The sequence below is a fragment of the Sprattus sprattus genome (genome assembly GCF_963457725.1).
Source record: "Sprattus sprattus genome assembly, chromosome: 5".
Classification (NCBI taxonomy): domain Eukaryota; kingdom Metazoa; phylum Chordata; class Actinopteri; order Clupeiformes; family Clupeidae; genus Sprattus; species Sprattus sprattus.
The window spans coordinates 42,076,248-42,097,882 of record NC_137924.1 but is presented as its reverse complement, the minus strand read 5'-3'; the positions used below and the strand labels follow the sequence as shown (position 1 = coordinate 42,097,882).

The following is a 21,635-nucleotide window of genomic DNA, read 5'->3' as shown; positions in this document are numbered from 1 at the left end:
CAGCATGATTCTTTTGAAGCTGTTTTGAAATGCAGCTTTTGAAGGACAAGTCTTTTCAAACAAAGTCCCTCTCTCTTCCTTTCTGGAGTTGCATTTTAGACTTGGTAAATGGTAAGATGGTAAGATGCACGAGGCCTAATTCATATGTGCGGTAATGATTTTGTTCAAACGGCTACCAAATGGACTTAGAATCTTTATTGATTGCATTATGGACATTTTTGTTATTTCGGTATCTAGTCATCCCTTTGGTATTAGTGTTAGTCAGGCTTGCTGAAGATCACTACCCAGCCGGCCAGCCAACCCTGAGCCAGAATCAGGGCAGGATCCATTCCACCCGCCCCCCTCTCTATCATCAATTCATGATGACACCTCCCTGCAATATCTCAATGTGGGCCACTGTTGGGTGTGCGGGTCTGCCCTGGCAGTTCAGCTGAACTGATCTGAGTGCAGTGTATTGCTCCGACTCCTGCCACCCCCTCCCTAGTAACCTCACTGTCAGAAGCGCCTGCAGTCAACCCTCTGACCCAATTCCTGCCCCCTAACCAGTCCCGCACAGACAGATGGCTCCAGCACTATGTGTTGATGTTTTATTCACTCAAATTGACTTATTTATATGCTGTTACTTATTCATTTTGGATTGTAGGTTTTTGCTCGTTGCACAAAGTTCAGTTATGATCATTATTATGTATTAAAAAGTATTTTGATTATTCAAATGTGTTTATGTGATGTATACAGCATGTGGTACACAGGTGTCACTGAAATCACATAGAGGACTTGAGCTAATCAAGTTTATAATATTTTTTTGTGCTCCTTTCTTTCTTTCTTTCTTTCTTTCTTTCTTTCTTTCTCTCTCTCTCTTCCCCTCCCCCTCTCTCCCTGTGTCTGTGTTCTCAGGTATCCTGAAGTTTCATGAGGTGTATCTGGGCGAGGGCGTGTCGGAGGGGGACCCCGAGTTCCAGGAGGGGGCCAGTGGAGGTGGCGCGGGGGCAGCCGGAGGCTCCTCTCTGGAGCAGTACATCTCCAGCGCCCGCGAGGCCCTCGGGGTGGAGTCCTACTACAGCAGGTGAGGAATCCACTCACCGCCACCAACCAGCAGGGCACTTTGGAGGGGAGCCGATAGAAAACAACAGAATTGAAATTGGGAATGGGGAATGGATTAAAGAAATGGATGGATGGGTTGGTTAGTGGATTGGAGAAATGATAGACGAATTAAGGAATTGATGTGTTTATGACTGGATGAAATGGGTTGAAAGCAGGGATTAAAAACGAAATATTTTTCATTTCGTTTCGTTCTGACCAGAAACGTTATTTTTCTGTTCCGTTCCAGTGTTCCTATGCTTCTCTTCATGTTATTAACCGGTTAGAACCTTATAAAAGAACGGTTAATAACGTTCTTTTCAAAAATGTCATGGGGGGGGGGTGCGCGTGCCTAATGTTTGTCATTATGCGGGGGGGGGGGGGGGGGGGGGGGCACGTGCTTAATGTTTGTCATTATTCGGGTGCGTGCGTGAAGCCTATAGGCTAAATGCAATGCGCACTTTTCCAACGTTGTGGAAACGGAGTTTGCCTACAACTTATAATAAATAATGAAACAACATTATATCACCTTGCAGTTCAATTTTATTTGTTTCCAGTCGGCAACATGAAATTAGGCTGCAGGACCATTTAAACGCAAACATGTCTTTCAAACTGAAGTCCGTTCAAAAAAAAGAAAGCAAGAAATGCAGCCGCTTAGACCCATGGCTATTCAAAACAAAATGACAACAAACTCAGCCGGTCACATTTAGGCCTACATTCAAATTCGGAAAGCATCTCCAACAAAACTTTCTCCATTACGCGCAAAATAAACACAACTCATGTCCGTAGCTAGAGGCCTATGCCTACTCTCTTCTATTAACTCGAGAGTTAGCCTATTTGAAATGGACAACAGATAGCTTACATACCAAATTGCTTATTCAGTTTAAGGAAAAGTATGTCCTCCAAAACATTCTCCTTCAGATTGCTGCGCAAAGGAGACAGGATATATTTGAGAGGCGAAAAGGCACGCTCTACACTGACCTAGGTAACGGGCACAGGCAGCACAATCATTGCAGATCTGTTAGGCTACTCGCGGCTCGCTAGTGTCAACAGTAGTTTCACTTCAGCCAGGCGGTCTGGGTAACTGTAGCTGCCAAATGTGAGGCGGGCAGGTAGCCAAGCCCATCACTTCCGGAATAAAACTTTATTTCAAGATTTATTTTAACAATTATTTTATTCCCACAATATTTCAAGAAAGGTTATTTGGAACGAAAAATAACGTTATTAACCGGTTATTTAAAATTGAAAATATTGTTTTCACTCCGGAACAGCTGAAATTGTTTTTGTTCCGGTTTTCGATTACGTTCATCACAAAATTTCGTTCTTTACCGGTTTTCGTTTTCGTTCTTTGAACCGTTTCTAATCCCTGGTTGAAAGACACAGAAATAGATGTTTGGATAAACAAGCCCACATGCTAGTATATACAACCGCTTGACAGACAGCTCTGGCAGGTCATTTAAACGTCTACAGATGCACCTGCCCTGCTGATCTCAGACCAGTGTAAGGGCCTTGTCTGATCCACTGCTGCTCGACTGTAAACCACAGTGCTCCCTTGGCCAATGTAGTACCATTCTGGCGTGGGGCCCCAGCTTCCTGGTGCCACCATAGTTGGTGTAAATTAGGCTTTGAGTTTCGCTGTGGTTTTGCCCGGCACTCAGGCGCAGCTCAGAGATCTTACACATGCCAAAGTCAGCTTTCACGCAGCCTCTGCTCTAGCGTAAGCTTTGCTCTTCCAATCTCTCGCTCTTTCTCTCCTTCACACACTCTCTGAACTTCTTTTGAAATGGATGAGGGGCTAACCACAGCTCAGTAATGACTGCAGAATATTACGCTCACTTACGATCAGGAGTGTGCAAACACACATGAGCAGCCGCACACAGACCGCTCACACACACACACACACATACACTCACACACACACTCAAGCACACACACACACACACACACACACACACACACACACACACACACACACACACACACACACACACACACACACACACACACACACACTCACACACTCACACAGGGCTCTTATTTCCCTTGACTTTCATCTAGATCCCACCACACTGTTTGCCTCCCTGTGTCCCCAGCTCTCATTAAAACCGGAGCAGCCGTGGCCATCTGATGCGCTTCAATTCTAAAATTTCGATTGCCTCATTAAAGAAATGAAAATAAATAATGAAGAAACCCATCAAAACTGCCACCCAGATTGCCTAAATATGCACATCCCCACTCTACTTTGAGGCAGACACAAAAACACGTTAAAAGTCCTACACCGAACAGAACATCTACCTTCCCCAGAATGATAACATGCACACACTCGCACAGCATGCAGCCATACAAGTGTGGTCTGAGTTTGTATACCCCCCCCCCCCACACACACACACACACACACACACACACACTCCCCACTTACTACAGGAACAGCACTTCAAAATCAAACCGTTGAGATGACAAGTCATGGCCACACCAGAGACTTGCTGGTCCAAGTGTGTTGGATCAGGGGGCTTTAAAGTGGAGTTGAGGAGGTCTGTGATGGTGTTGAATGATTTGGGAGGTTGGGGGTTGGAGGGAAATGGAGTGAATTTAAAGATATGAAAAAAATATACATTCAAAGCGAGAGTGAAATGGAGAGAGGGGGAGAGAGAGGGGGGGGAGAGAGAGAGAGAGAGAGAGAGAGAGAAGGAGGTCGGGTTCCCATGGTTTGCCAAAATTGGCCTGGAATCTGGGCTAACGGGAGGTGGAGGCAGAAATTAAGTCGAAGATCAGGAAAAAAAGTCCAGTGGAAGGGGGGTGGGGTGTGTGTGTGTGTGTGTGGGTGTGGGGGTGTTCTGTCACAGAGAAAGGGTGGGATTGTGATGAGAGTGTGTGATTCCTACAGTGAGTGGATGGTGTGTGATGGAGTGCTGCAGACAGTGGAGATAAAGAGGGAGACACCCCGCTGACTGGATGAGGACTGAGAGAGATAGAGAGAGGGAGAGAGAAGTAGAGTATGTGAAAAAAAATGCGTCTAGAGCAAAAGATAGACTCTTTGTGTGTGTGTGTGTGTGTGTGTGTGTGTGTGTGTGTGTGTGTGTGTGTGTGTGTGTGTGTGTGTGTGTGTGTGTGTGTGTGTGTGTGTGTGTGTGTGTGTGTGTGTGTGTGTGTGTGTAAGAAAAAGTGTCTGTCTAAGATATTTGACTTATGTCTTTTAATATATCAGTGCAGTGGTCCCCAACCACCGGGCCGCGGCCCGGTACCGGTCCGTGAGGCATTTGTTACCGGGCCGCACAGAAAGAATAAATAATTTATATCAATTTCGCTGTATTAATTATTAGCGTCTGAAAGGTGTTTTATTTTGAAAAACGACCGGATTTTCCCGGACGTCACATTCGCCTGTGCCTTTGGTCACGTCAAGACGCTTCTCGTTCAAGTGATACGTCACTCAAATAAGCCCACAAACTTAAACTAGCGAAAATTAGTAAAAAAAAACAAACATCTTTGGAGAGCTTCTTTGCAAAGGTGAAAAGGCCAACTAAGGAGCCAGAAGAGGAGCCTACGACCTCAAAAAAAGAAAGCTTCTTTCAACAGACAATACCTGGAATCATAGCCTACTTAAAATACGGGTTTATCGCAACAGGTGATTCTCACGCACCAATTCCGCTCTGTTTAATATGTGGCGACAAGCTAGCACCAATGAAGCCTTTAAAACTGCTTCGGCACATGGAGACCAAGCACTGATTCAGAGTTTGGGTGAGTTGTATTTTTCATGCACTTAACGTTCGTAATACAATGGTGTTGGCAGCAAATTAACTCCACCTAACGTTAATGCTAGCTTTTGTGTATGAGCAGACCGGGCTTCATTCTATCAAATTCGCGGTTGCCTCACGGGTGCAATTGAATGATTCACATCAATTTGAATGGATGACGTGTAAAATGACACCTTGAAGCCGGTCCGTGAAAAAAATCCGTACATTAAACCGGTCCGTGGTGCAAAAAAGGTTGGGGACCCCTGTATCAGTGCATACGAGCGATTTGCATACAGTGTGTGTGTGTGTGTGTGTGTGTGTGTGTGTTGTAACTGTAAGTCTTAGAGATCCCTTGCACACACCCCACCACCCCCACGCAGCTTTTCTTCTGTTCACTCTCTGGAACTAATTTCCTCCAGAGCCTTTTAAAGTTACTGTTGTCACAGAATGTAACATGTTATGCTTGACAGAGAATAGGCTTGTTCAATTTGTGCAACATACAAAAAATGACAAATAATCATTGGCTTATGAATAATCATATTACTCCTTTTCCTTCTTTTTCTTCTATCCCTTCCTCCCTCTCCCTCCCTCCCTCCCTTCCTCTACCTCACTTCTCCTTTCCCTCTTTCTCTTTTCTCCCTCTCTCCGTCCCCGCAGAGGTTGCTCTGGCAGCGAGACAGAGAGTGAGGCGGGGGATCTGTTGGATCAGCAGTTTGAGGAGCTCAACAACAAGCTCAACACGGGCTTCCTCCGCATGGTGTCCAGGAACAACCTTTTCAACAGGTCAGGGCCGCCACAGGCGCCTTCGCTCTCCGCCGCTGCCCCGTGCCGCATTACATACCCCTCCACCCCCACCCCCACCCCCCCCCGCTGTCCGCTCTTACCTGTGACCGCTCAGCCTGGTCCCCTGAGATTGTGTGGGGCCGTGGCTGTTCTCACTCAGGCCGTGCCTCCTGCTATATGGGCCTGAGTTTGCATTACTCAGGTTGCCAGCCATCTTGCAAAGGTCACCTCGCGCCCAATTGAACCATGAAGTTCAATTTTGCCTCCTGCCGATCAATGATGTGTGTGTGATTGTATATGTGTGAGCTTGTTACGGTGTGCACGGAGTGGGTGAGTGTGTGTGTGTTTTGCTTTTCTTCTTACATACATGCACATGCGTATGTATGCCTGAATCTAGATCTGTGTGCCAGTCTGTGTCTGTATATGTGCGTGCCTAGATCTGTGTGTGTCTGTATGTGCGCGCGCCTAGATCTGTGTGTGTCTGTTTATGTGCGTGGCTAGATCTGTGTGCCAGTCTGTGTCTGTATGTGCGTGCCTAGATTTGTGTGTGTCTTTATATGTGCGTGGCCAGATCTGTGTGTACCCACAGTGCACTGTGTGTAAGTTCTTAGGACATTGCGTTTGTGTGTGTTTGTCCATCTGTGTGTGTGCATGCGTGTGTGTGTGTGTGTGTGTGTGTGTGTGTGTGCGCGTGTGTGTGTGTGTGTGTGAGCGAGTGTGTGCGTGTGTGTGTGTGTGTGTGTGTCAGTGTGTGTGTGTGTGTGTTTGTGTGTGTGTGTGTATGAGCGAGTGTGTGTGTGTGTGTGTGTGTGTGTGTGTGTGTGTATGAGCGAGTGTGTGTGTGTGTGTGTGGGGGGGGGTGTGTGTGTGTGTGTGTGTGCGTGTGCGTGTGCATGTGCGTGTGCATGTGTGTGTGCGTGTGTGTGTGCGTGTGTGCGAGTGAGTGTGTGTGTGTGTATGTGTATGTATGTGTATGTGTGTGTGACTGAGCACAGCCATCCTTTGAAGAGAAGGGTAATTCTCTCTGTAATTGAGTTTGGGTCTCATTAAGCCTCGGTAATGGGCTTCTGCGGTGATAATCCCCCCATTCTTCCCAATTGTGATAAAACTCTGAACTATCTCTCCATAGACCGCAGGAGACAGGCACAGACTACCTCCCCAGCCCCCTGCTCCGCCCGCACTCATCCGCAATTTAAGTCTCTCTTTCTCATTTCACAGTCTTTCATCATTTCTCCATGGCCGTCGGCCTCAGCTGTATTTTGCTGTTTGGCTTTAACACAGTTCTCGCCAGCCCAGGACGTCTTAACGGAGCCTCACAGAGAATCAAATTCAATTCTGTTTGCTTTGTAAATTTGTCCTCTAAATGAACTGTGAATTGAGACTGATAGCTTCCCCGTCTATTTGTCTCTCTCGTCTCTCCCCCTGTGTTTTGCTTTTCTTGTTCATCCTAAATAATTGCGGCGTCAGCTTTGATTTGTTCGCGTGATGGACGCCATCATGGCTGTTAAGATAGCAGAGAGTTTAGTTTTGTTCTCCCGTTGATCTTTTGAAGTGCTGTACCGCCAGGGCCCAGATCTGACAGCAGTGTCCCCCATCAGATCCAGTCTCTGCTGTAAACCTCCTCCTGTGGGGGGACAGCAGGAACAGGTCATCTGCAAAGAGCAGACCTTTGATCTCTCGAGTCGGGCGGGGTGAGTGCAGGTGCTGAAGATTTCTCTGGAGTATTGGCCAAATAGTTTGTGTAAATGTTAAATCACGTTGGGCTTAAGCAGCAGTCCTTTCTCACACCCTGATCCTGAGAGAGGACGTTTGCCCCTAACGTCATTATTTCAGGTATAGTTCCACCCCTGTTGCCCTTATACACCGACAAAGTCGGATTGTTATTACCGTGCATATGACAGGCCATACACCTTACATCACTATTAATAAATCATTCTGGGTGAACTCTCTCGATATCAATAGTATAAGAGAATTGGTTTTGATTCTGAACACGTCACCTAAAAAGGGTGTGTCAGTGTGTTTAAATATGACTAAAGGTGTAGCAGCAACCTCATTTGACCTTAACTGAACATATTACACTTTAAGAGATTTAAGCAGTTTTATGTTTGGGATTTATAAGGCTCTTGAGCAGTCTCCCCAGGTTACCATGCACTCAAATGTATAAGTTGTTTATAGGGTCAGTTTTATCTTAGTTGGTCTAAATGCCAGGAAATCTGATCAAATTTGATATTTTGAATTTAGGTTTTTTCTAATTTTGTCTTTTCTAAGGATTGCGTTTCTCAACACTATTTGGGGGCCAAGCAGCGAAGCGAAACTGCATAGGCCTCCACTGTGTTTATGCCTTTTCTTATTCATAATTTTTGGCCCAATCCCATTTCTAGGTTTTACCGCTACATCTCGTTTTCGATAGTGATCTTCAAACAAAGCCTTGTGGTTGTGTTTGATTGTCTTTTTTTCGATTTGTGAGTGCAAAAGTCCGTTACAGCCCATTGAAATTGGCAGCAAAGGTGCCAAACGGGATGTGAAGTCATATTTCAGCAATGCTTCGATTTACCATAACCAAACTGGGTACAGGTATTCAAGACCCCATCGTGAGGAAGCACAAACATTGGGGCCATTTGACCACTAAGGGGCGCTGCACACAAAAATAATTCTTGTGTCTGATAATACCATGGAAGGTCCCAGGGTTTTCGATTACAAAAAGTGTTTGTCCGTCACAGCCGACTGAAATTGGAAGTAAAAAATCAGGAAGTGAACTCATGTCTTCACCAATCTTGGTCAACTGACATAAACTTGCTCTCATTGCTTAGAGATAAGCCTATAGCATAATGACATCAAGTTACCATGGCAACTCTGGCCTTCTGCTTGGCCCCCACATCACTGCTTGTAGTTATATTTTATTATGTAATGTGCCCAATTTCACATTCTTAAAAAGTGTTTGTATAAAGGTTGGTTGGCCATGTTTCTTGTTTTTGAACTGGGAGTTGTCCTTGAATATATCTTTTGATGTTATTCCAGTTGTTACACAATCTGTTAATGTTAATGGACTCATCATGTAGTATAACTCCAGTTGTCTCTCTCTCTCCCTTTCCCTCCCTCTCCCTCTCTCTCTCTCCCTTTCCCTCCCTCTCCCTCTCTCTGTCTCTCCCTTTCCCTCCCTCTCCCTCTCTCTCTCTCTCCCTTTCCCTCCCTCTCCCTCTCTCTCTCTCTCCCTTTCTCTCTATAGGAGCTGTCAGAGCATGACCAGTCTCTTCAGTAACCCCATGTCTCCGGTGAAGGACGGCTCATCCTCTCTGCCCCACCGGCCGAGCTCCATCAACAAGCCCCCGCTCCGCACGCTCTACGACCTCCTCATCGCACCCATGGAGGGGGTGAGAAGAGCACCCCATCACACCCCATCACACCCCCAGCTACACACAACTGCCTCTCAGACCCAGCGCTCACCTCATACAATCATACAAGATCACCCACTACAATGCACACTTTCTGCATGCCACTACACACACACACACACACACACACACACACACACACACACACACACACACACACAATCACCATTATGTGCCTTCATTGTCTCACAAAGCCTCATGAATATGGTGCAATAAAAGTGAGTGCTTTTGAAACATGCAACGGTCTTATTAATCTCTTGTGCAGCCGTTTGGACATGCTCAGTGTGTTTGCGTCTGATGTAGTTAATCAGAGAAATTAAACGAGCTGAAGGCTTTGTTCTGAGGTGACTTTGTACTGCCCGGGGCCTCTGGTTGCTATCATGAAAGACCTCTGCTTTGTAGCTGCCTGACAAAGGACTCAGGGGGGGTCCTCCATGGTTCCCTTCATCTGAAGATTATTGTTATGGCTGCTTTCACCTCACTGCTGAATTTTGGACACACCCTTTAATACAAAACATAGTGCTGTATCATCCACACCACTAGAGGGCAATGCTGTGCTGAATCTCACCTATTTGCAGTCATTTTACCATATCCCTATGTGAGGTTATATTATCTAGCTGCTAATTGGTCTTCCCACAGTACTTTATCCTACACGGAATAGAACCTGTATATCAATCCTATACTCAATCCTATACTGAAATGACCTCCCTTGTTCCCAGTCCCACTGAAGTTTGCTTGCTTGTGGTCACCAGGTCATAGAATATAAATGCTTCTCTCCCCTGGTTTTCCATCTCCCTCCATCTCTCCCTAACGGCTTCCCTCTCCTCCCCAGGGTCTGATGCACTCCAGTGGGCCAGTGGGGCGCCACAGGCAGCTGGTGCTGGTGCTGGAGGGTGAGCTCTACCTGATCCCCTTCGCCCTGCTCAAGGGCAGCTCCTCCAACGAGTACCTGTACGAGCGCTTCAGCCTCATCGCCGTGCCCTCCATACGCTCCCTGGGCGCCGTCTCCAAGGTGACCGGCACGCCTCACACACTCCTGGGAAATGACAGGGTCACGTTGGGCCACGGGAGAGGAGAGAGAGAGAGAAATGATACTGACCTGAAAAAGATGAAAAAAACATGAACATGACCTCAGATGAAAAGAGTGAACCTGTCTCTTTGTGAATGAGACTTTTTGCCCTCACATGCAAGCGTAATGGGATAGGGGGCACTGCATTCCTCAGAGGGACCCGCACAACTTTAGCTCCCCCTAGTGGACTGTACAGTAATTACATGCCAGCAGTAGAATAGTAAATTGTAGATTATCACAAAAGACCTACTGTACACTGAAAGATCCTCTAGATGTCAGATGGGAAACATTGTGACCTGACCTGTTGATGTATGTATATATAGGCTATATATGTTTGATGGATGGTCCAGCCTAACCCCGCCTACTCCTCTTGTCCTCTCCTGTAGGTCAACGCCCGCCGCATGGCATCCTGCGGGGGTGGGGTTGGCACAGCGGCAGTGGTAGGGAACCCCCGCCTCCCGTCCTCTGCCATGGACCGCTGGCTGTGGGGACCCATGCCCTCTGCCGAGGAGGAGGGCTCCATGGTGGCCGAGCTGCTGGGCTGCCAGCCCCTCTGCGGCACCGCCGCCACCAAGGAGCGCGTGATGGGGGCCCTCAGCCAGGCCGAGTGCGCCCACTTCGCCACCCACGTCTCCTGGAAGCTGGCCGCCCTGGTGCTGGCGCCCAACCAGGAGGGGTCCGGAGGAGGGGGCGGTGGGGCCGGAGGGGGAGACCGTGGAGGAGAGAGAGGAGGAGGAGGAAGTGGGAGGAAAAGTTCCTTTGGGAGCGGAGGATACAACGTGGGGGATGACGGCAGTGATGTGGAGAGTATCTGTGACAGCCCGTCCCTGCAGGACTTCCTCCTCACAGCCGCCGACATACTGGACATGCGACTGCCTGTCAAACTGGTGGTGCTCGGGTGAGGAGAATAGAAAAGTCGTCAAAATAGCTCACAATGAAGCAATAAGGTACGAGAGGCAGTACTGTATCGTCAATAATTCAACGGTGTTGTTAGGCCCGGCGCGTAGCAGAGGGCCGGCAAACCCTTGAACAGTACACAATTGATGATACAGTACTGCCTCGAGTACCTTATTTCTTTAATAATACAGTTGCCAGCGACATTAAAAATAATAAGTAAATAGTTAGATGCCTTTCGGCACAAAATAGTTGTAGCCACTAAACGTTGTGTATCGCATTTCAGTAGCTTAGAGATAATAGTCCCTGTGTGTGTGGCTGTTGGCATGCAACAGACAAACAGCATTGGGAACATCACGTTTGTGAGCCAAGCTGTACTAGCGGTCACGCAAAATCTACCGTTATTTTGAGTGCGCACTGATATGGAAAACTCAGGTAAATGTAAACAGGTGTACAGTACATTATGGCTCAATACAGTACACCCCGTGACTCACTCTCAACCAATCGGAATGCTTGATTTCAACCACCCGTATTATAAGAGACATTAATTACACACAAAAAAGAGATGAACTGCCATTCTTATTCTAATGGTGAAGCTGTGTTGAAAATCTCACCGTAAGATCAGCCTAACAATTAAGAAGCTAAATATTGAAGGTTTCTGCTGTGTGTGTGTGTGTGTGTGTGTGTGTGTGTGTGTGTGTGTGTGTGTGTGTGTGTGTGTGTGTGTGTGTGTGTGTGTGTGTGTGTGTGTGTGTGTGTGTGTGTGTGTGTGTGTGTGTGTGTGTGTGTGTGTGTGTGTGTTTGCGTGCAGCTCGTACCAGGAGTCCAGCAGTAAGGTGACAGCTGACGGGGTGGTGGGCCTGACTCGCGCCTTCCTGGCGGCGGGGGCCCAGTGTGTGCTGGTGTCTCTGTGGCCCGTGCCGGTGGCCGCCTCCAAGGTGTTTGTGCACGCCTTCTACTCGGCGCTGCTCAACGGCTCCAAGGCCAGTGCCGCGCTCACAGACGCCATGAAGACGGTGCAGAGCAGCAAACAGTTCTCACACCCCTCCAACTGGGCAGGTGAGCAGTCCCAACACAGTAGACGCTTTTGAGCCCCCCTTGCTGTGTCTGAGGGAGCCACAGACAGAAGAAACTACTTTGTTTGCCCATAGTTGTGTGGTTTTGTGGTACTTGCTGCTTATGAGATCATGAACAAGCTTACAGATTTCTTTACTAGTCATGTAGTCATTAGTGATTTGGCTAATGAACTTCAGCATATGACTGCCCCATTATAATATTGTGGCCTTTGAAACTCAGAACAAGGATCATAGCATAACATGATTAGCAAGTAACTAAGAACCATTAGATTCTTTGTCTTGTCATGATGTGTAAAAATTAAAAATATCACAACCCGTACATTGTCAATTTTTATATATTTTATATGGCAGATGTTCACAATGAACTTATTGTTTTCCAGGCTTCATGCTGATTGGCAGTGATGTGAAGTTGAACAGTCCCTCGTCTCTGATTGGCCAGGCCCTTGCCGAGATCCTCCAATATCCAGAGAGGGCAAGAGATGCCTTACGCGTGCTGCTGCACCTGGTTAGTAAAGAAGGAGGCGTAGTCATGGTTACGTGTGCTGCTGCACCTGGTCAGTAAAGAAGGAGGCGTAGTAGTCATAGTTGGTGAAAGACAAGGATTTAGGATTGGCTGTGATTTGTGTGGCTACAGTTGTAGAATTCTATCAAGTGCAGTGTAGCTCAATATTAGCAAGCCTTAAATCATAATTTTACATGTTCATTTTATATTAACATTCTTAAATTGTTAACTAAACAACCAGTTTTAAACAAAGGAGTATTTTAAGTCTCTTGCACATGCCTGAGTCTATTGCTTTATTTTACATTGCTCTCTGGTGCCCTCAGGTGGAGAAGTCACTGCAACGCATCCAGAATGGCCAGAAGAACTCTATGTACACGTCTCAGCAGAGTGTGGAGAATAAGGTGGGCGGCGTGCCAGGCTGGCAGGCCCTGCTGTCGGCTGTGGGCTTCCGCCTTGACCAGGCTGCCACTGGCATTCCTGCAGCCGTCTTCTTCCCCACGGCTGACCCCGGAGACCGGCTCCAGCAGTGCAGCGCCACCCTGCAGTCTCTGCTGGGTATGGACTCGACACACCTGGGCTGCGGTCATAGTCACACAAATGCCTCCTAAAAACATCCTATGTCCTTTTCTAACCACCTCTCCTTGACCTCGATGGACAATGCCATGAGGTCAGGGAAAGATGTGAAAGAGAATTAATGAAAAGACAACCACAGTGCTAAGACAATCCGACTGCACTTACACTAGGCTATGTAATTATGCGATTGCTGATGTTATTGGCGTGGATCTTTAAATGTTGTTGCCGCAATGACTTGTGGGATGGTATTTTGTGTCCAGTTTAACCTATGCTTAAGGAGATATGAATGGAAGCATTAAAAAAAACTCCATAAGCATTTATATAATGCGACCAGCCTTTAGCATGGCTGCCACATGTTACTTCCGGGTCATTTTACTCAGTTAAGAACCTTCCTAAGCCAAACAGACTATCCCTGGCAAGTTGGACATAGTATCCATACTGTGGATAATCATGCTACTGTATAAGTGCCATAACCCACTGTATGCTATTGTGATATTGTTCAAGTATACTGTACATACATATATATGTAAGTCAAAATGGTTGTAACTCTTTGGATTCAATGTATTTCACCACAGGGCCATAAGGACATTTCCAAAACCACAGCACATTTCTAGACTTCTGTCCCTCTTCCAAAACATATTTTGTATGCCTGGAACTTTTTTAAAGCCACGCCACAAACGACCCAAAATTCAGAGCATTCTGCTAAAGTCTTGCCTGAGGGAACTAGAGTCCCCAGATGTAAACAAAAAGAGGAACTAAAACCCACTGATATTATTGTTGCCTTGCATTCTTTCACCCTCTCATCCTCTTCCTCACTTCCTCCCTTTGTCTCACAGGTCTTCCTCCCCCTGCGCTTCAGGCCTTGTGTAAACTCACAGCTGCCTCCGAGGCGGGGGAGCAGCTTATAAGCCGGGTAGGTGGACAGAGGACGAAGAAAAAGTCATTGAGGCTGTCATTATTGTTAGAATAAGTTCCTACATCATGGGATGGGTTAATAGTGAGGCACAATTGGGTCCGTCTTCAAATAAACCAAGTTTTATTGTTAGTTCAGCTTAGATAGAACTTGAACTGCATGTAAACTCTTGCCTAACTATAAGTCGGAAACACAATGGCATCACTTTTCCCATCAGCTACTGTATAGTGGTTACGACCCTTAGAAACACATACACATCTTGGCTCATGCTGTATTACATCATGCTGCACATTGCACACGTGGAGAAAATCCTCAGTGGATTTAATCGGCCTTACTTCACTGCAAAATCTCAGCCTGCTTAAGACTGTAAGAGAAGCCTGTTCTAAACACAATCACACCCACAGTTTCTCCCTTTTATTCATTCTCTCTGCTCTTTTTTCTGTCTTTTATTCTCTCTCTGTCACTCTCTCTCTTTACACACACACACACACATACACACACACACACACACACACACACACACACACACACTGTACACACACCCACACCCACACACACTCTATCTCAATACAACTGTCCGCATTCACCCTGGTTGAATAAAGGGGGTCTTTTGTTGAAGCCTAATCTCAGAGTTATCCAGGCACCCTATCAAAAACAAGAGTCATTAGTGTAGTATTCACTTCAAAAGCCAGATTACCTTATCAGCAAGACTATGGCTTTTCAGTTTGGCCAGATCGAGGACAGCTTAATAGCTGAATGATAAAGGAATGATTAGCATCCGCAAAGATTGCATTACAAGTTGGGCAGAGTACCACAATGCGGATACAGTGCTGTCCAGTACCATTAACAACTGACGGATGGACTGAGAACCGGTGCATCTGTTTGTCTTGTCCTCTCTTGATCACCAGGCACATCCACTATAGAACCACAGTGTTGGTCACATGACCTTTGAGAACAGAGCAGCTCTGTTCATATCCTATGGTTTAAAGCGGGTCACATAAGACTGTGCAATAATGTTATATAAGGACCATTGATTGATTTGCACTGCGGTTTACTAAATTCTCACAAATCTACTTTGTTTTTCCAATGAGCTTCAGAATTTGTCTTATGTTGATGATGACCACAGTCATTGAAGGGTAAAACAGAGGGGACATCCTGTGGAATTGAATGCGAATGAATTGAATTGTTCTATGATTAGAGTAGATGTCTGAACAACATGCTATGTCCCCTTCGAGTATAACGCTCCTTTGAAAGCATCTAGGCCTATACTGCCTGATGTGTAGTCCCTGACCATTGTTCAGCAAACAAATTGGACTTAAGTACCGGAGCACATTTGCATAACATTCTAATGTTGTTTGCAGGCTGGCTGGTTGTTCTTCATCTGTGGCCTCCTGTGTGTCATGGCAGTTATAGTTTACTATACATAGCTTCTGTTTTGCTGAGTTGTATGGTCTGCAGCTCTGTCTAACTGGCCTATGGATGCATGGCCTTCAAAAGCCTCTCTTCTCACTGCTCGTTCTCTCTCTCCCTCTGTTTCTTTTGTCTCTCTCCATCCCGCCTCTGTCCGGATTGAAGGCTGTTAAAAATATGGTGGGAATGGTAAGTGTTTCTAAGTGCCCTCTCACCTCACGCTAAAAGCCTCCTGCTTCCATTCTTCTGTTTCGTTTCATCATTTGTTGCTTGAAAGCAGTCAAACTAACAGAGCAAAAGCAATTAAGTACACTTTAACATGCCATAGCAAGCCTTAACATACTGCCAGCTCCAAAGCATGTGTTCACAGTATAGGTGTTATGCAATACATACATAGTCTACAGAAAATGAGAGAGAAATGCCAATAAGCCTCTACTGTGACACATAAGTGGTGCGTTGTTTGACTGGGTTCATGGCTCAACAAATCTGATATTGGATATTATAATACCGTATATAATATTGTATATATTTATTATTATATGTTATATAATTATATATTAGAGACGAAGATATACGTTAAAGTTTAGATGGATCGTTTAGGTGGTAGGATCAGTGTTATTAAATCTCTGTAGTAGAAAATAGTTTCACTGCAATGTGCAACTGGATTCTCAGTCCCTTTGTGATTAGATCACCAAAGTTCACCTGAGGTCAAAAGAATGGTTCCGACCAAACACTGGTGCTTAACGGGAATATAAACAAATAGAAAGGCCCTGGCACGTTGTCAGAACTACGCAGACTAGTGAGTCATAAAGACACCTCTGTTTTCAGGGAGAGGTAAGCCCATTAGAAACAGCAGCTCAGTGATCCATGGGGTCCCACGTCTTCCACTGGGGTCCACCTTCTGTTAATCTTAAACACATGCACCATCCACGTGACTGAGGGTCTCTGCAGTGGAGGCTGTTGACTGAAAGGCTTAGCCCAAAGGACGGGGTCAAAGGAGAAAGTGACCACGTATTAGCCAATTTTAAGGAACAGAATAGGCTTCTGTGACTATGGGCCTCTTAAGTTTACTGCACTACACTGATGTAGGATATGCTTAATGTTTCTGTATGAGAAACAGGTGTTTCTAGTTAAGGCTGAACATCGTGTCCTGGAAGCTAAGATGCATATAATCAGGCATGATGTAAATGACAATTAGCACATGGAACCACAGACATGGTACAGGTTCTCATTGTTTTTGTTCAATGTACCTCTTAGAACATGGAGCTTACCTTCATGATGAATTGCCTTATTTAATAGAATTTTGTGGATTGTAATCTGATTACAACATAGCAATAATTTGTCAGGTTTTTAGAAGGTAGCACGTAGCAGATCCTAAACCTACAACCTACATCCTATATTAAACCTCTTACCTGAAATGGCCAAACCTCTCACCTGAAACCTCATTTGTATTAGATGCCAAACCATTCTGTGTGGGCGGCCCACCAATGTCACCTTGTCTCTGGATGAGATGTCTCATTGACATGCTGTAAAACACTGTGTGTCCTGTGCCTGTAGCTCCACCAGGTGCTGGTCCAGCTGCAGTCAGGAGAGAAGGAGCAGGACTTCTCCCTGCTGCCCATCCAGGTGTCCATCAGTGTCCAGCTATGGAGGCTGCCTGGATGCCATGAGTTCCTGGCTGCCCTGGGTGAGTTTGCTGTACTCTGAGGAACAGAGGGAGAAGTTGGTATGGGATATTTGGCCAGTTTTTGTCAACACATCTCTAACGATGCAGTGTTGTGCACTGATTTGCTTGTAAACTCAGAACACTGCATTGTTAGAGATGTGTTGACAAAAACTGGCCATAAATCACAAACATGTTCCTCAGTTTCATGACAGAGCATGAGGAACAAATCACCTTGAAGCTGAAGCAAAACGTCTGAAAAAATATCACTTTCAACATTTAGGGCCCTATCTTGCACCCAGCGCAATTGACATTGTCACCGACGAATGTATCATTCCTATCTTGCACCCGGCGCACAGCGCGATTTTCCCTCCAGAGGCGCGCTTCGAAATGAACTTGCGTCGACATGGGCGGGGGCGGAACAGAGAAGGCGTTTCTATGGCGCTAGTGGTATTTTGCAGTTTCAAAACAACGCCGTGCGCCGTGCTCCATTGACCAAAAAAAAGCTGGTCTAATGTGAGGCGCAATGTCTAAAGTCTGTAACGCGTATTCAGAACGCTATTTTAAGGGCGCATGTGCTTGCCCGCACAGTATAGGACCTGTAGGCTACACTTTACTTCTGTCGTCTTCACGAGAGATTTACACCAATTGTTTGGCAAGCCATATATAATTACAAGGAAAATAAAGTATTTACCACATGAGGAAATCATTGTGATATCCGTATCCAAGACATTTAAAAACTAGGCATACATCTAGCGTACACAATTGACCCAAATGATTCAGGTTAATTGAAGCTGCGTGACATTTGATTTATTGTATGGCTTTGTTGCATTTATTTAATGCCAGTATTATTATAAATCTTGTAAACTCATCTCTGTGTATGTGGACTTTATTTATGTACCTTGGGTTTGGTCAGCTGGTGCACTGGCTTGGGTGCCGATTTCCATGCCCCCAAATCCCTGCACGCTCTCAGGCGTGAGGGTAGACGTGGCGATGTCCTCTGCTGCCGTCAGATCCTGGGTCGAGGCAGATCCACCTCCCGTGAAGGCACGAGAACGTGTGTTACCTTCCAGCTTGGATGTCTCACGTCTCCGGACGTCATTATAGCGTTTTCGGCAACGTTTTCGGGTGCCCCGTTGCAGAAACAATCACGGCAATATCTTGACATGCTTGCTTGACTTTGCTTACTTTTGGAGGGTTTCTCGCATCCCCATATATATCTATCTCCCGGCTTTTTACAAAGCCATACAATAAATCAAATGTCACGCAGCTTCAATTAACCTGAATCATTTGGGTCAATGTGTAGGCTACATGTATGCTTATTTTTTATTTCACAATGATTTCCTCAAGTGGTAAATACTTTATTTTCCTTGTTCATATATGGCTTGCCAAAAAATTGGTGTAAATCTCACGTCGGTCTCCTCGGCTGTGAACTTCTCCGGTCTTCCACCAGGTAAATCCGCCATCAAAATAACAAGCCGCTATGGACTATGCGCTTCTCGCTCTTAAAGGGAATGTGAAATGACGCTCCGATTGGTTTATTGCATATTACGCCCAAACCACACCTATGGCTGAGTAACCTCCTTTGGACCAACTCTTTTGACACTTGCGCTGGACGCAAGTGTGTTTTTTCCGCCGTTAAAATAGCAACTGCGCCATAGAGCCGCCCACACAGCTACTTGCGCTTGGCGCCGTCCTACTTGCGTTTCTGATCGGCAAGATAGGGCCCATAGAGTGCGTCAGAGGAAATGTTCTGCATTCATGTTGTAGTAGCGTTGTTTGTTTGTTTTTTACTTATTTCTCTGTAAATGACCATCCTCTCTTTCAGGATTCGACCTGTGTGAGGTGGGTCAAGAAGAGGTCATCCTGAAAACTGGCAAACAGGCCAACCGTCGCACCATGCACTTTGCCCTGCAATCCCTGTTGGCACTGTTCGGTATGTAATGCAAGACTAAAATAGTAATTTGATTGATTGACTGATTGGTTTGTTGATTGATTAACTTAACTGGTGTGGCAAGCTGAACAGAATTTCTAATAGTGTAAATTGTGTCTGTTTATGTGTTGTTAAATACAGTAGCTCTCCTAACTGCTTTATCTCGCATACCAACTTCTCCCTCTGTTTTTCCTTCACCAAAGACTCAACAGAGCTCCCTAAGCGCCTCAGTCTGGACAGCTCATCCTCCCTGGAGTCTCTTGCCTCTGCCCAGTCGGTCTCCAACCCGATGCCCCTGGGTTACCCCACCCTGCCCTTCTCTCCCACCTGCCCTGACAGCATGGCCTCAGACGCCATCTCGGTCTACAGCCTCAGCTCCATCGCCTCGTCCATGAGTTTCGCCTCCAAGTCCGAGAGCGACTTCCTGAGCCAGCGTGGACGCGGGCTGGGGGGACACCTGTCTGCCCACAAGCACCATCACGCGGTGTCCCGGTGTCGGTCGTCTCCACAAGGCACGGTGGTAGGCGGTGGGGCCGGAGGTCGTGGGGAAGAGGAGGAGTATGAAGGGTTCTCCATCATAAGCAGTGAGCCCTTAGGTAGCCACTGTGACTCCCTCCCACTGCCGCCAGGACATGGCCAGAGACACCGGATGCTGCGTGGTAGAGCCTCAGGGGTGGGCTCAGGATCGGGGGCTGGGCCTGGGTCAGGGTACACTGCATCTGTCTCTTCCAAGGGAAGTGTTAGCACCCCCACCTCCCCTCTAAAGGCCAGCCTGGTGCCCAGCCCCAACTCCCCCTTTCAGAAGGTGACCAAGGCGAACAATTCTGACCCAGGGGAGTCAGACCAGTCTAGCACCGAGACTGACAGCACCGTCAAGTCGCAGGAGGATAAAGCAGGAGGATCTGCGCCTCTGGACCCTCAGGAGCTGGCGCAGAAGATCATGGAGGAGACCCAGAGTCACCTGCGGGCCGTGGGGAGTCTGCAGAGGGGCGTTGCCGAAGGAATGGCAGCCCCGGTTTCCAGTTCCACTCCGACAAAGGGCACCACGTCCGCCTCAGCCTTCCGCTCCTCCGAGTCTAGCGCCTTCAGCCGCCCGGGCAGTAGGGCCAGCCTGCGGGAGCGCCCCAAGCCCCCCTCCCGCTCCTCCTCACTGCAGAAGATCAGCTCTGGCTACAGCAGCCCTGCCAACTCGGACTCCTCGCTCAGAGAGATCAGCCACTCATCCCCTACGCTGGAAAGCCTGGCTCAGTTTAAACTGAAATACCCCAGTTCGCCTTACAGCAACCACATCCCCCGCTCGCCCTGCAACATCTCCCCAAGTTCCGGCCACCAGTCCCCTGCCGGCAGCGCTCCCTCTCCGGCCCTGTCCTACTCCTCCACTGGCTCGACCTCAAGCCATGCGGAGGCTCCAGACCTGGACCGCCTGAGGAGGACTGTCATCGACGAGAAAGTCCAAGCCGTCCACAACCTGAAGACCTTCTGGGCAAACGCAGCTGCCCAGCAGCAGCAGCAGCACTCTGGTCCTGTGCGGGCAGTCCGGGGAATCCCTGGCACTGGCACATCCGACGAGAAAGACATGCTGGGCTTGTTGAATCTGTCGCCGCGTCACTGCTCGCCTGGCGATGGCCAAGACAGCATTGAACTGTCCAAGATAGGGAGCCAGACTCTAGACAAAAGCTCCGATAGGCCTGCCAATGGGCACAATGGCACTGACACCCACAAAACAGCCCCTTCGCCAACCATATCCACCAGGAGTAGCCCCGGGGGTCGTCCTATCAGACTGCCCACAAGTAATGGCTACAAGTTCCTCTCACCCGGCAGATTCTTCCCATCGTCAAAATGTTGAGACAACTGTGTAAGATTTGTGCTAGTTATGCCACTCATTTGTGACTGGTTACAAAAAAATCAAAACAAGACACTTAAAAGGCCTTAGCTGGCCCAAATGACTTGATTTCCCACAGAAGAAGACAGCAGCCAGTGAGAGGAATGCTCTCCAGACTGAAAACTGCCAAGGCAGTGTTGTCCTTGTGCCCCCAGTAACCACTGTAGAGAAAACAGAAGACCCGATACTGTGCGTGCAGGAACATTTACTGTTTTTCGTGGGCCAAATCGTTACAGCTCAGACTGGTGTAATTTCCTTTATTTTAATTTTAATATATAATTATTGTTATTATTATTGTTGTTGTTTGTTATTGTTATTATTAATATTATAATTATTATGTTTTGTAAATTAAACCAAGTGTTTCACAATCAGTATTATACATTTTGATATTATTAAACAGATAAAAAAAGAACTGCACCATGTGAATATGGTTGAAATGGTTAAAAAAAGATTTCATATTTTTTAATTGAAATGAAAACATGGCATTTGGCCTGATCTCTTTGTGAATTGAATGTCTACTCAGCAGCATGGATCCTCTTGCTCTTCAGTGTTAAATAAGTACCATGTATGGGTTTTTAGCTCACAGTCTTTTTTTGAAAAGAAAGCAGACATGGAAACCAAGACATATCTTTGTCCTTTACCAGTAAAATGTTTCAATTAAAAAGGTGTGTTGGTGTCTGCATGCATTTCCTTGCATGGTCACACAGTTCCTTAAAGTAACACTGCAACAATTTGAC

At 46.7% G+C, this 21,635-nt stretch overlaps 1 protein-coding gene across 1 annotated transcript in view; it reads left to right on the top strand.

The window, feature by feature from the left end:
* LOC308366211 (tetratricopeptide repeat protein 28-like) overlaps positions 1–21,075 on the top strand; it is a gene marked incomplete at its 5' end in the record, with an annotated part of 109,092 nt that extends 88,017 nt beyond the window's left edge. The window contains 13 exons of the mRNA XM_080839846.1: positions 895–1,063; positions 5,466–5,591; positions 8,818–8,962; positions 9,816–9,995; positions 10,439–10,950; positions 11,758–12,005; positions 12,403–12,527; positions 12,848–13,079; positions 13,934–14,010; positions 15,586–15,609; positions 16,978–17,107; positions 18,912–19,019; positions 19,220–21,075. Of these exons, the coding sequence (XP_080695972.1) occupies positions 895–1,063; positions 5,466–5,591; positions 8,818–8,962; positions 9,816–9,995; positions 10,439–10,950; positions 11,758–12,005; positions 12,403–12,527; positions 12,848–13,079; positions 13,934–14,010; positions 15,586–15,609; positions 16,978–17,107; positions 18,912–19,019; positions 19,220–20,862 (3,719 nt within the window). The 3' untranslated portion in view covers positions 20,863–21,075. The remainder of the gene's footprint in view (positions 1–894; positions 1,064–5,465; positions 5,592–8,817; positions 8,963–9,815; positions 9,996–10,438; positions 10,951–11,757; positions 12,006–12,402; positions 12,528–12,847; positions 13,080–13,933; positions 14,011–15,585; positions 15,610–16,977; positions 17,108–18,911; positions 19,020–19,219) is intronic.
* Positions 21,076–21,635: the final 560 nt, after the last annotated feature.